The 13,734-nt window shown below is 49.0% G+C and overlaps 1 protein-coding gene across 1 annotated transcript in view; it reads right to left on the bottom strand.

Annotated features, from left to right (window-relative positions):
• Positions 1–10,871: 10,871 nt before the first annotated feature.
• Positions 10,872–13,734, bottom strand: part of IFFO1 (intermediate filament family orphan 1) — a 28,761-nt gene continuing 25,898 nt past the window's right edge. Inside the window, exons 7-9 of the mRNA XM_018553191.1 lie at positions 13,359–13,454; positions 11,975–12,105; positions 10,872–11,444 (exon numbers count right to left, since the gene is read on the bottom strand). Of these exons, the coding sequence (XP_018408693.1) occupies positions 11,354–11,444; positions 11,975–12,105; positions 13,359–13,454 (318 nt within the window). The 3' untranslated portion in view covers positions 10,872–11,353. The remainder of the gene's footprint in view (positions 11,445–11,974; positions 12,106–13,358; positions 13,455–13,734) is intronic.

Below are 13,734 nucleotides of genomic sequence, written 5' to 3'. Positions count from 1 at the left end.
CCTATAACCCTTCCACCTCCCCACTTACCTGAATCTTGAGGTTCTTCTCCCTTCAAGCTTCTCCCTGTGGCTGTGTTACAAGTCCCATTAGGCACCGTGACAGAGAGACTGGTACTTCTCAATGGAATACAAGAGCGGTGACATCACAGCCCATTCATTCTGCCTCCCGTCCATGTTAGTGACTGTCTACAGCAGTGGTTCTCAACCTGTGGGTCACAACCCACAGTTGAGGGGGACGCCAGTGCAATGTGCTGCGCTAGGTGAGAGGCTCCTCAGCCCCCACCCAGCGCAGCAGTGTCCGTTCTCCAGCCGCACCGCTAGATGGCTCTGCGCCGGCGGACGGCGAGGATCATAGAGAGGAGTGGGTGGGAGTGAGGAGAGGTTAGTGCCAGTGATCTATCAGTAACCGCACTGGCCACCACAGAGCCCGCACTGGCCACCACAGAGCCCGCACTGGCCCTAGTATTGGTGCATCCCTACATTTTACCGTTGGGGGTCACCAAAACTTGGCAAATGTTACCAAGGGGTCCTGGCCCTAGAAAGGTTGAGAACCATTGGCCTATAGCAAGGTACAGACATGGATGGGTGGGAGAGTCTGCAAGAGCCAGAGCATTGCACCCGATGCGGACGCTGGGTGTCACCCAGTGACACGTCATCACGCACGTGCGCAACCTCATTTTGCACACTCGTGATGTCATCACGTGCATAATGACACCTTGGGGATGGGCGCCAGCAAAGAGAGGAGGGGACGTTCATCCGGTGGTATAATGTATGCTGCCTCTGTTGTGCAGCTGTCGGGCTCTCGGTCCATTTTGGTGTCACCCCCTTCTGATGGTGTCACCTGGTGCAGGCTGCACCCCCCTTGCACTGCTTACACCCCCCATCCACTAATTGATTGCACCCTCCCCCATCCACTAATTGATTGCACCCTCCCCCATCCACTGATTGCACTTGCATTGCTTTACTGACTCGAATGCAAAAACTTATAAATGCACATTTTTTCTTCTATGAATATGTGAGCATTTATTATTTTTTTCAAAAAGTTACCTGGGGTAACACGCATGTATTGCAGAGACGTATGCGCGGCGTCTGCGTCCTGTGCGGTGTGTGTGCGTTCCTTCCTGATTCATTCATCCTAAAGCCCTTATTATAGTGAGAGTGGTCTGATCTCCCTCTGATGGGATTACATTTATCCTGAGCTCACGTAGACGCCGGCGACGCATTCATTCTCGCCTGCCTAGCCGCGTTGCCACATGTCTGTTCCTGCCAGTAAAGGCCGAAGGAAAGAGGGGGGGGCACCAGGCGCGGCGGTGAGGGCGGAGGCGTGCGCTCTGCTGAATTTTTCCCTTTGAAAAGCTTCACAACAGTCTGTGTGTTTCCTTTTTATGAGTCTGTCCCAGTGCGGCCGCGACACAGGTACGGTCAGCGAATTCATTTTGGCACCGACACCCCCCGCCTCTGGTTTATTGCACCCAGAGAGATTGACAATGAAGCCAATGTGAGAGCTGAACTTTTTTCTCTTCTTAGTTTTGGATAGAGAAGTATATAGTTAACCCCTTGCTTTCTGGAGCAATGTCTTACTGTTTGCGCACACATGATCCCCCCCCCCAAACAATGATCTATGCTCTGAAATCAGAGGCCCTGTGCGTTAAAAAGACGCTGGTTGCAATTTTTTGTGTCGCACGGTTTTTGCGCAAATGTTTATCCAACCAGTATTTTTAGGAACAAAAAAACAAAATGTAAATTTAGTGCACAGAAACATAATATAAAAAATAAAATATAAAAGACGGGGTCACGCCGGGTAATTAGATACCAAACATGCCAAGCCTTATAATTGCGTTCGCCCGTGAAGCTGCAAAATAACGTCATTACCCAAAATTTCCCATAGGGGACACTTTAAAGGAGAACTATAAGGCGAGTGCTTTTCACTCACCTCATAGTTGTAGCCGACCTGTGACAATGAGACTGTCACAGGTCGGCTCAGTAGATCGGGAGGTGAGCGAACACATACCGGCGTTCGCTCACCTCTCGATCCTGTCACAGCTCTCTGCCGTGACAGGGGAGGGGCTGGATTCCCCCCTCCCCGCTCCGATCCGCCAGCGCTGACTGGCGGAATGGACGGGAGAGGGGGCGGGTACAGCTGGTTCTGCCTCTAGATAGGCAGAGCCAGCTGTCACTCACGCAGCTGGGCGGATCCAGACGTAGGACATCTTAGGGCAGGACAAGTACAGGAACTGGAAAGGAAATTTGGGTTTTGGATACTTTGAGGACTTTAAATGGAACTTTCAGATGAAATTAGGGAAATACATTCCGGGTGTATGAAAGCAAAACGTGGGCAAAGTCTAACAGCTTGTTTTTATTAGAAAAGCAGCCAAGGTGTGAGGAGAAATCTGTAAGGGGGCTCTCCTCCGCTGGCCACCAATGTAAGTGGGCTCTCCTCCGCTGGCCACCAATGTAAGGGGGCTCTCCTCCGCTGGCCACCAATGTAAGTGGGCTCTCCTCCGCTGGCCACCAATGTAAGGGGGCTCTCCTCCGCTGGCCACCAATGTAAGTGGGCTCTCCTCCGCTGGCCACCAATGTAAGGGGGCTCTCCTCCGCTGGCCACCAATGTAAGTGGGCTCTCCTCCGCTGGCCACCAATGTAAGGGGGCTCTCCTCCGCTGGCCACCAATGTAAGTGGGCTCTCCTCCGCTGGCCACCAATGTAAGGGGGCTCTCCTCCGCTGGCCACCAATGTAAGTGGGCTCTCCTCCGCTGGCCACCAATGTAAGGGGGCTCTCCTCCGCTGGCCACCAATGTAAGTGGGCTCTCCTCCGCTGGCCACCAATGTAAGGGGGCTCTCCTCCGCTGGCCACCAATGTAAGTGGGCTCTCCTCCGCTGGCCACCAATGTAAGGGGGCTCTCCTCCGCTGGCCACCAATGTAAGTGGGCTCTCCTCCGCTGGCCACCAATGTAAGGGGGCTCTCCTCCGCTGGCCACCAATGTAAGTGGGCTCTCCTCCGCTGGCCACCAATGTAAGGGGGCTCTCCTCCGCTGGCCACCAATGTAAGTGGGCTCTCCTCCGCTGGCCACCAATGTAAGGGGGCTCTCCTCCGCTGGCCACCAATGTAAGTGGGCTCTCCTCCGCTGGCCACCAATGTAAGGGGGCTCTCCTCCGCTGGCCACCAATGTAAGTGGGCTCTCCTCCGCTGGCCACCAATGTAAGGGGGCTCTCCTCCGCTGGCCACCAATGTAAGTGGGCTCTCCTCCGCTGGCCACCAATGTAAGGGGGCTCTCCTCCGCTGGCCACCAATGTAAGTGGGCTCTCCTCCGCTGGCCACCAATGTAAGGGGGCTCTCCTCCGCTGGCCACCAATGTAAGTGGGCTCTCCTCCGCTGGCCACCAATGTAAGGGGGCTCTCCTCCGCTGGCCACCAATGTAAGTGGGCTCTCCTCCGCTGGCCACCAATGTAAGGGGGCTCTCCTCCGCTGGCCACCAATGTAAGTGGGCTCTCCTCCGCTGGCCACCAATGTAAGGGGGCTCTCCTCCGCTGGCCACCAATGTAAGTGGGCTCTCCTCCGCTGGCCACCAATGTAAGGGGGCTCTCCTCCGCTGGCCACCAATGTAAGTGGGCTCTCCTCCGCTGGCCACCAATGTAAGGGGGCTCTCCTCCGCTGGCCACCAATGTAAGTGGGCTCTCCTCCGCTGGCCACCAATGTAAGGGGGCTCTCCTCCGCTGGCCACCAATGTAAGTGGGCTCTCCTCCGCTGGCCACCAATGTAAGGGGGCTCTCCTCCGCTGGCCACCAATGTAAGTGGGCTCTCCTCCGCTGGCCACCAATGTAAGGGGGCTCTCCTCCGCTGGCCACCAATGGAGGATCTGAATCTGTCACAAGTAACCTGTGGTATAGACATTTTGCACGCCTCATTTACAAACCAGATTGACCAGAGTCCTCAGTAAGAAGGAGAGACGCGGGCGACGTATGGCAACCCACAGCAGCCAATATCTCCTGATCGGACTCCAGTGCGCTGAAATCTGATTGGTTGCTCCATTTGTGCACTGTGTAGTGGAATAAGCCGGCCACGCTCTGTCCTGGGCTAGAAGTCTACAGTAGTATTAGGAGTTTAGGAAATCACTTGGCTGGCTGTGCCGGCAGCTGATGCTCACAAGGCACAGTGTGTGAGTTGGCCGGTTGGCGTCGGCGATGCAGTTGTGGGGAAGTGAAATGTGAGCCAGCAGCATGTTGTGAGAGACGTATCCATGTAACCAGGCCGGGACCCAGTGCTGCATTGTGTCTGGGGAGCGTGACTGTGCTCATGTACTCTGTAATGGCTGACGCTTCCCAGAATGCTTTGCTACACCTATTATCTTTCCATAGACTGGAGAAACTGACCTTCTACAGCACCCGGATCCTTTGTTCCACTTTCCCTCCACGGTTATCCCTTCAGTGCCGATGTAAAAAATAAACAGATCCCAAAGCTGAAGCAGGAAAACTGCTTAATAGAAAGATAATAATACCCACAGGAGTGTGAAAAAGTAAGTACACCCCATGGGAATGGTTGACTTCTTCGCCATATTTGAATAGGCAAATGGAAGATCTTGCTTCAGACTGGTGGACAATCTGACCAGAAGGTGTTAAAAGTGGGTGGAGGTGGTCCAGTGGTGCCACAAGGGGGGTGCGGCCCGCACCCGGGTGCCACCATTGGAGGGGAAACACCGAAATGACTGACAGTCATTTTGGTGTCACCCCCTATGAAAAGTTGGGCACTCGGTCACAGTGCCCGACAGTGTCAGGAGAGAGGAGGGGACGCGGCGGTATACCTCATCCCGCCCCTCCTCTCTCTGCCGGCGTCCATCAGCAAGATGGCCGCCGGCAGGCGTCAATAAGACAACTACGCATGCGCGATGATATAGTGCATGCGCGGCAGCGTCACACGCATGCGCGATGACGTCACGGCAGGGGTGTCACGCGATCCCCGCCCCCAGGTGACACTCAGCCTCGGGACGCCCCTGAGGTGCTCTTGCTGGCCTCTTGGGAGTTGACCAGCAACGTTTGTCTGACACTACCTCGACCCCCCCAAGCATGGATCCTACGGTCTAAGGGCCCAGCCACACCATAGAGTGCTTTCCAGAGCATTCGGCCTCTGGAACACACTGGAACGCAACCCGGCTCACTTTGCTTTGTTTTGGGGTGGGAGTGGCGTTGAAGTCAATGGCACTGCAGCCACGTCCCCCGCACCTGCAGTGTGATCGCCGTCACCCGAACGCGTGGCACATTAGTGCCTGAGTTCCGGCCCAGTGCGATCTGCAAAAAGTAGTGCTTGCAGTATTTTGTTCGGACTGGATTACAGGCATTGTGTGCCTTGCGTTCCAGTGCAGCTGGAGGGCGTGGCTACGGTGCAATTCACTTCCATGGACCGCCCCCTGCTGCCCCACAACATAGTGAGCCGGTCGCAATGCAATGCAATGCGTTCCGGCAGGAATCGCGCCAGAACACACTGTGTCTGGTGTGAACGGGGCCTTAAAGCCGACCTTTACCCCCTGCCACTAAAATCACCTCAGTAGCCGCTCTGCGTGCTGACATTAAATCATCTCACATCCATCAGTTAGACATATTTTTCTTTTACTTACAATGATTGCTCTTCCACTTCCTGGTGTTCTTGGGCATTAGTGATGTCACCTGTGCCCAAGCATTGCATCCTGGGAAGGTGACATCAGCAGAGCATTGCTGGGAAATCTCATCTATAATCTCACGAGATCTCAGGGAAAAGGCATGTTCCTCCCCTGAGATGATGAGCATGGTCACATGTCCTAGTCACATATGCCAGAGTTCCAGGAAGTAAAAGGAGAGCTAGTATTCTGGCCGCTGTGAGAAGAAAGAGATACACTGAGTGGCCAGTTTATTATGACCACCTGACGTTTGTAGGCAAATGAGCTATAATTTGGCGCTGAAGTTGCTAGAGGGCCAGACCATTATAAAATGGGAAGCAGCTAGAGGGCCAGACCATTATAAATAGGGAAGCAGGTTGTTTACCACGACAGTAGAAATGATTTGTTTCGGAAGATACGGGGAAACAACGCGATTTAACAGCCTTTGAATGTGGCATGATTGTTGGCGCTGGAGCCATGGAGCGAGTATCAGCAAAACAGCAGAATTCGTTAAATGTTCAGGAGCAGCTGTTGTTAAAGTGTTTAAAGACCGGACTGTCAGCTGAAAATCTGGGTCTGAACGTGCGAATTGTGGCCGTCAGCGACTAGTCAATGTTAGGGCAGAACGGGGGAGGGGCAAGAATGGTACAAGACAAACGAAGGGCAACAGTGCAGTGTACGATTCCTCACATCACCTTTCATCATCTTGTGGAGTCAATGCCAAGAAGAATCGCTGCACTATTGAAGGCAAAAGGTGGCCTAACAAAGTACCGATGGGGCGGTCATAATAATCTGGCCACTCAGTGTATATGGTATGCAAAGAATACAAAGCCGGCAATGATCTAGAAGTAACTGTGTGTAGATTGTCATCACTAAACATTTCTAAAGGTGTGTTTGATGTCATTTTAAAGATATGGGTAAAGTTCCCCTTTAAGAGAAGAACAACTGTGAAGCACGGTGGTGGAAATGGTATGGTCTGGGGTTGCTTTGCTGCTTCAGGGCCTGGACAGGTTGCTCTGTACAGCACGGTGATGATGTCACTTTTACGAAGGCATTGGGTGCACACAAGGTGGATTGATCTCCTTCGTGGCTGTTGTGGAATATATTTCAGTGAAGGTTTGTGTGCCACTTTGATTATAATGATCAGAAAATAACGAGCCAATACGAGCAGAGTCAATATCTATCTAGATCTGTATTTTTCGAGGTGTATATGTACAAGATTCCTAGACGTCTCTGTTATGATGATGATGGTCTGTAAAGAATACACACACACATGCCCAATGCACATGTCCTTTGTACATGGTATTAATATAACCAATCCATCATATATATATATATATATTCTCTGATACAAACCTAGAAAATTAAAGTGCACCATCCATCTTCCTGATCACAATATGCTGCAAAAGGGCTGAGAGGGGGGATGGGCACTTCTCTTGTATCCTTCAGTGATAAACGTGTGACGGTAGATTCTGGAAGGGTGTTGTTGCCCTTTAAGGCCTGCGCCATTTAAAGGGGACCTCTAGCCAAGGCCGCGGCTTTATTTTGGTAGAGAGAGCAAAGAAGGAACATCTGCTTGTTACTTCTGTCTTGTCCCCATTTGGGAGATCTGTCCATGTCTTCCTGTCTTTGTGACAACCATGCCCCCTCTCCCACCCCTCCCGTTTCCTGTATGGGCGTCACCAGCACAGGAAGTGCGGGCAAATTTGTCCCAGTGGGGACAAAAACAGCAATGAACTTTAAAAAAAAAAATATATAATTCCCTGTTCATTTTTATCTTAATTTGGGCTGAAGTTCTGTTTGTAAAAATATCAGGTTTTTATTTCTATCAGGGAACCCATTGGGGATATCGTCCCGCACTTCCTGTCCCTGTGACGCCCGTACCGGAAACAGGAGGGGGGAGAAAGGGCATGGTTGTCACAAAGACATGGACAGATATAAAAACATTGTTACAAATTCTAACCCTTCCCTTACAATGGGTGTCCCTGATATAGAGATTATCCATCACTTCCTACCCTGACAGGAAGTGAGAGGAAACACCATAAAAAAAAAACCTTCTATAGGCGCTAACCCTTCTCTTCAAAACAAAATAAAAGGTTTGGGTGAAGCTGGACTCCATTATTATTGAGTACGCACATTGCCATGGCCCATTCAAGGAGGTTAGGTTGTGGGAGATTTAGGTGTCACTTGCTTTGGTGTTCTGAGAAGCTAAAAGAGGTGCGTGTCCGGGTGAACGGGGCCCTGACTGCCCCACAGGCCGTTGCCATGGAGGCACACCGGACCTGAGCAGTCCTTAAAGATGGCACCTCCGACATACAAGGGTAGACAACCTGGGCACTCCAGCTGAAACTACAAATCCCTTCATGCCTCTGCCTCCAGGAGTCATGCCTGTGGCTGTCAGAGTCTTGCAATGCCTCATGGGATTTGTAGTTCCACAACAGCTGGAGGGCCAAGGTTGCCTACTAAACCTTTATCACTGGAAGATCCAAGTCTACCGGCCCCCCTCGGCCCTCTCACATTCACAGCATTATGTTTATGAGTACAATCCCCCCCCCACCCCCGATATCTTTCCAGTCCAACATACAATGAGATGAGGTCAACGTATAGAGAAATATTCCTCTGTGTATAGGTAGAGAGCGCCTCGCACTCCCCATACATATGTATCCAGTATCTGATTATTATATACAAAGAGCATTAAGGCAGCACACAGCGACACGGACAGGCTCCCCCCCACCAGGCAGTGCGCAGACATCAGTGCGCAAAGTGCAGTAACCCATAGCAACCAGACTCCAATATACTGCCGGCTGGCCAGCTAGGCCTCAGCTAATGACAGAATAAGTATAGTAAAGGGGCAATGAACTGACAAGCGTATGAAGTGTATGCAGGGGGCTCCATGTGCCTTTCCCTCCATTTTCTAAAGGGAATCCGTTCCCGAATAGGCAAATTACAGGTTCTCTTTAAAAAACAATTCACAATATATAAGTTGTACTAGAAATTTTGTATCCATCTGTATAAAGCGCGTCTGATACATTTATGGTTCGTTCACTTTACTTTTGGAGATATGGGTAAATTTCCACCTTAAGTAGTTGGTTTTGGAGATATGGGTAACAGAAATCTATTGGCTTCTTAAGGTGGAAATGTACCCATATCGCCAAAATCGACTACTTAAGGTGGAGACCTTAAGTAGCTAATTTGGAGATATGAATACATTTCCCCCTTAAGTCGCTGATTTTGAATATATTGGCTAATTTGCCAGCTTAAGTAGCTGATTTTGGAGCTATGGGTAAATTTCCACCTTAAAGGAGACCTATGAGGTGAGTGCTTTTCACTCACCTCATAGTTCTAGCCGACCTGTGACAATGAGATTGTCACAGGTCGGCTCAGTAGATCGGGAGGTGAGCGAACACATAACGGCGTTCGCTCACCTCTCGATCCTGTCACGGCTCTCTGCCATGACAGGGGAGGGGCTGGATTCCCCTCTCCGATCCGCCAGCGCTGGCTGGCGGAACGGACAGGGGAGGGGGCGGGTACAGCTGGCTCTGCCTCTGCCTCTAGATAGGCAGAGCCAGCTGTCAGTCACGCAGCTGGGCGGATCCCGGCACAATTGTCGGGATCCGTTCAGCTGCGGCGTCTCAGTATATAGGGAGCTGCTGCTCGCGGTATACTGAGCTTAGGGTGACGGGAGGACGCTAGTTTGTGTCCTCCCGTTACCCTAAGGAGAACTATGGGGAAAAGCCTTAACCCCATAGTTCACCTTTGAGCTGATTTTCTTTATATGGCTAAATTTCCACCTTAAGAACCTATGGGTAATGGGACATCTATCAGCTTCTTAAGGTGGAAATGTACTCATATCTCCAAAACTGGCTACTTAAGGTTGAAATTTACCCATATTTCCAAAATCAGCTACTGAAGGTGGAAATAGGCGTAAATTTCCACCTTAAGTAGCAAATTTTGGAAATATTTGTTCATTTCCACCTTAAGTTGCTTGTTTTGGAGTATGGCTAAATTTCCACCTTAAGGAGCTGGTTTTGGAGATATGGGTAACAAGACATCTATTGGCTTCTTAAGGTGGAAATGTACCCATATCGCCAAAATCGACTACATAAGGTGGAGACCTTGAGTAGCCAAATTTGGAGATATGAGTATATTTCTACCTTAAAGTGACATTAAACCGTCAGATTTTTTAACATAAACCAATACTGTAATGTGTGCCTTACTGTAATCCATGGTTGTTTCCCTTCTCGTTGCTGCTCTTCCTTTTAAATCCTCATGTCTTCTCATGCTTGGGGAGAACTTCCCTTTGCAGCAGACTATCTCTTCCTGTAGTGCTGGCTCAGGTTACAAGCCTATACAAACCTATACACAGACACCGTGTATCCATTCCTGAGACAAGGCAGTCTGCTGCAAAACAGAAGTTCTGCAGAGCATGAGAAGACATGAGGATTTAAAAGGAAGAGCAGCAAAGAGAAGGGAAACAACCATGGATTACAGTAAGGCGCACATTACAGTATTGTTTTATGTAAAAAAATCTGAGGGTTTAATGTCACTTTAAGTCGCTGATTGTGAATATATTGGCAAATTTGCCAGCTTAAGTAGCTGATTTTGGAGCTATGGGTAAATTCCCACCATAAGTAGCTGATTTTGGAGCTATAGGTAAATTTCCACCTTAAGTAGCTGATTCTGGAGCTATGGGTAAATTTTCACTATAAGTTGCAGATTTTGGAGATATGGGTAACAGGACATCTATTGGCTACTTATGGTGGAAATTTACCCATATCTCCAAAATCGACTGCTTAAGGTGGAGACCTTAAGTAGCCAAATTTGGAGATATGGGTAAGTTTCCACCTTAAGTAGCTGATTTTAAAGATAATGCTAAATCTTTATCTTAAGTTGCTGATTTTGAATATGTGGGTAGTTTGCTAGCTTAAGTAGCTGATTTTGGCGCTATAGGTAAATTTCCACCTTAAGTAGCTGATTCTGGAGCTATGGGTAAATTTCTACCTTAAGAACCTATGGGTAACGGGACATGTATCAGCTTCTTAAGGTGGAAATTACTCATATCTCTAAAATTAGCTACTTAAGGTGGAAATGTACCCATATTTCCAAAATTGGCTACTAAAGTTGGAAATAGGCATAAATTTCCTCCTTAAGTAGCCAATTTTGGAGATATGAGTACATTCCCACCTTAAGTTGCTGATTTTGGCGCTATAGCTAAATTTTCATCTTAAGTAACTGATTTTTGATTGGCCACTGAAGGTTACTGCAGTTTGCATGTCGCTGTTGGCCTGAGCACCGCACTTGTTGAAGTAGCCCGAGCACAGACATATTTCATCCAAATCCATCGGCGTGTGACACCTATACATTCCCCGTAATATTCCCCGCAGACTACAAGTGAATCATGCCTAGCACCCACACCTATATAGACAATATCTACAGACATTATTGCAGCTATACGTACAGGATAAAGCATCGAACCCCTATATATACCAAGCCAGAGCGCCCGTCCAATCCACAGGCTCTGTTCAGCGTTGCACCCTTCTCCCGCCCTCCCCCTTTGTATGCCAAGAGTCTAGCAGCTGCACCCGCTGGTCGTTTTCCTGGCGTTTTGCAGACACACTCGGAAATCCGTCGCGGGGAATGAACATCTTATGCACACGGCATCACGCCGCCCCCCTCCTTTTCCAGGCAGTGGTGGCAGGTGCAGAGCGATCCGGAGTTCCTCTTTTATCATCTGGCCGAGCTGTCCGAAGATGGGGCGTCGCGGTCTGAGTCTTCGGGGTCCTCGTTGCAGGCGGATTCGCTGCTGGGTGGAGGAGACCTGACGAAAGAAGGCGTAGTCCAACTTTTTACAAAATTTAAATGCGCCAACAATTAATTAATAAACAAATGAACATTTCTTATATTTTTACTCCATTTTACGGACATTTACGGTACCCATGACTACAAAGTAACTCAATAGAAATAGACATTTTATTCGTTCAATTTAAAAATCTTTTACATTACATAAAAAAAATGTCATAGCAATAGTAGTGATCAACATTCAAAGAACACTTATATTTTTGAACCTGAGCCCCTCCAAACCTTGAAGAAGCCCCTGCAGTGGGCTGCAGGGGCTTCAAGGTTTGGAGGGGCTCAGGTTCAAAAATATATTGGCGGGCTGCAGTGACAGCATTGACCTTATATGGCTACATGTCTATATTTGGTACATGACACTTACCTAATATGGGCGGGCTGCAGTGACAGCATTGACCTTATATGGCTACATGTCTATATATATATATATATATACACATACAGGTGAAACTTAGTGAGGTAGCTGCATTTTCTGCAGTCAGATGATGGTTTTACCTCTCTTCTGATTGGTTGATCAGTCTCCGGCATGTCTCCATCTGCACATCGAGCCCGCGCTTCATGCTGCACATCTCCATGTATTCATGCAGGTGACGGGTCATGTCGTCCTTCGCCGTGGCCAGCTCCAGCTGTAGATCCAGCACAGGGTTACATTAACCTTTTATTAAAATATTTAAGGACATCATTTTTTTTGCATTGGGTAGGTTAGGAAATGATTAAAAACCCCGTCAGTTTTTTAAAAAGTTTTTTTATAAGGTGGTTGTGACTTAGTTTACTTTAGATTTTCTTATGAAAAGGTGAACTTCCCCTTTAACATCACCATTCCCAAAATGTGTTCTTTCAACTGCTAAATAAAGTCACCAATAACTCAAAAGTAAAAATTATATTGCGCAATTTGTTTATTTATCAATCAAGACTGAAAAAGCTGCTTTAAAGAAGAACTCCAGTTATTTTTTTCTAATTAACCCTTGCAGAGGGGCTACCCCCGGCACTGCAAGGGTTAGGCGCTCGTTTTGGTCCAGGGTCTAAAATAAAGACGATATACTCACCTGATCCTTGGTCCTGCAGCAGTGACCGTTCACCTGTCTCTCCCTCTATGGCCTTGCTGTGGTGTGCACATCGGCATCCTCACGTCTAAGAGACTGCATTAGACATGATAACATCACGGGGGAGCCCCAGCCTCTTCTTCCCCGCGCTCTGACAGTCTAAGGACCATTGATGTTATCATCTAATGCAGGTCTATTAGACGTGACGATGCCGATAGGCACACCCAGGGGTGTATCTACCACAAGGCAAACTAGGCATTTGCCTAGGGCGGCACATTCCTCCACAGTGGGAGACGGGTGAACGGTCACTGCTGCAGGACCGAGGATCAGGTGAGTATATCTTCTTTATTTTCACCCCTAGACCAAAACGAGCACCTAACCCTTGCAGTGCCAGGGGTAGCCCCCTTCCCCCCCCTCCCCCATGTTAAAAAAATCCTCTTTAATTCACAAATGAATACAAAGGAGGACCCGGTCGTCACTCACGCTGACAGCGCAGTCATGTAGATTACACAGGAATGTATGACCATTGGTGCTCTGCTATGACAGCCGTCACTTGTCACTTCCACAGCCGTCACTTGTCACTTCCACACATATGATGCTCCTGATACAGAGCAGGTGGCTGTAACACTGATAGTGGGTCTCTGATGATTACACCAGGATTGCTGTGTTCTCCCAGTGACATCTGCAGGACTAGACCATCAGTTTGATGGTTCAGTCCTGCCCAGAGTAATAGGCGGTCGGGGCATTTTGGCTACTGCCACCTAGTCCCCCCCCCCTTCCCAGCACAGCATTTTCTTGCGTGGTCCTGGCCCTGTGGCCAGCTTAACGTCTCTTACCTCGATCTGACCTATGGTCTCCTGGTATTCCTTCTCCCGATTCTTAAAGAGAGATTCCGTATCTTTTATCACCTCCTCCAGACTGTCATCCTGAGCCTGACACAAAGCAAAGTCACAAGAGGACAATGTTATAGTTCCCGGGATTGACATTCTGCACCTTCAGCACTACAATGGACTGTAAATGACATTCATTATGAAGATCATCCATACAATATGATCCATTGTAATTCATTGTTTGGTTTCCTTTCATTTCTCCTCTTTTCACCAAGGGCTCATGCCCACTGACATGCAGGAATAATGGTAACAGGGATGTTATATAGGAGGGGTAGGCAACCTAAATATTCCAGCTGTAGCCAGGGATGTTATATAGGAGGGG

This window comes from Nanorana parkeri, unplaced genomic scaffold (genome assembly GCF_000935625.1).
Source record: "Nanorana parkeri isolate BGI_ZX_2015 unplaced genomic scaffold, ASM93562v1 scaffold113, whole genome shotgun sequence".
Taxonomy (NCBI): domain Eukaryota; kingdom Metazoa; phylum Chordata; class Amphibia; order Anura; family Dicroglossidae; genus Nanorana; species Nanorana parkeri.
This window is presented reverse-complemented; position numbering and strand designations above follow the sequence as displayed.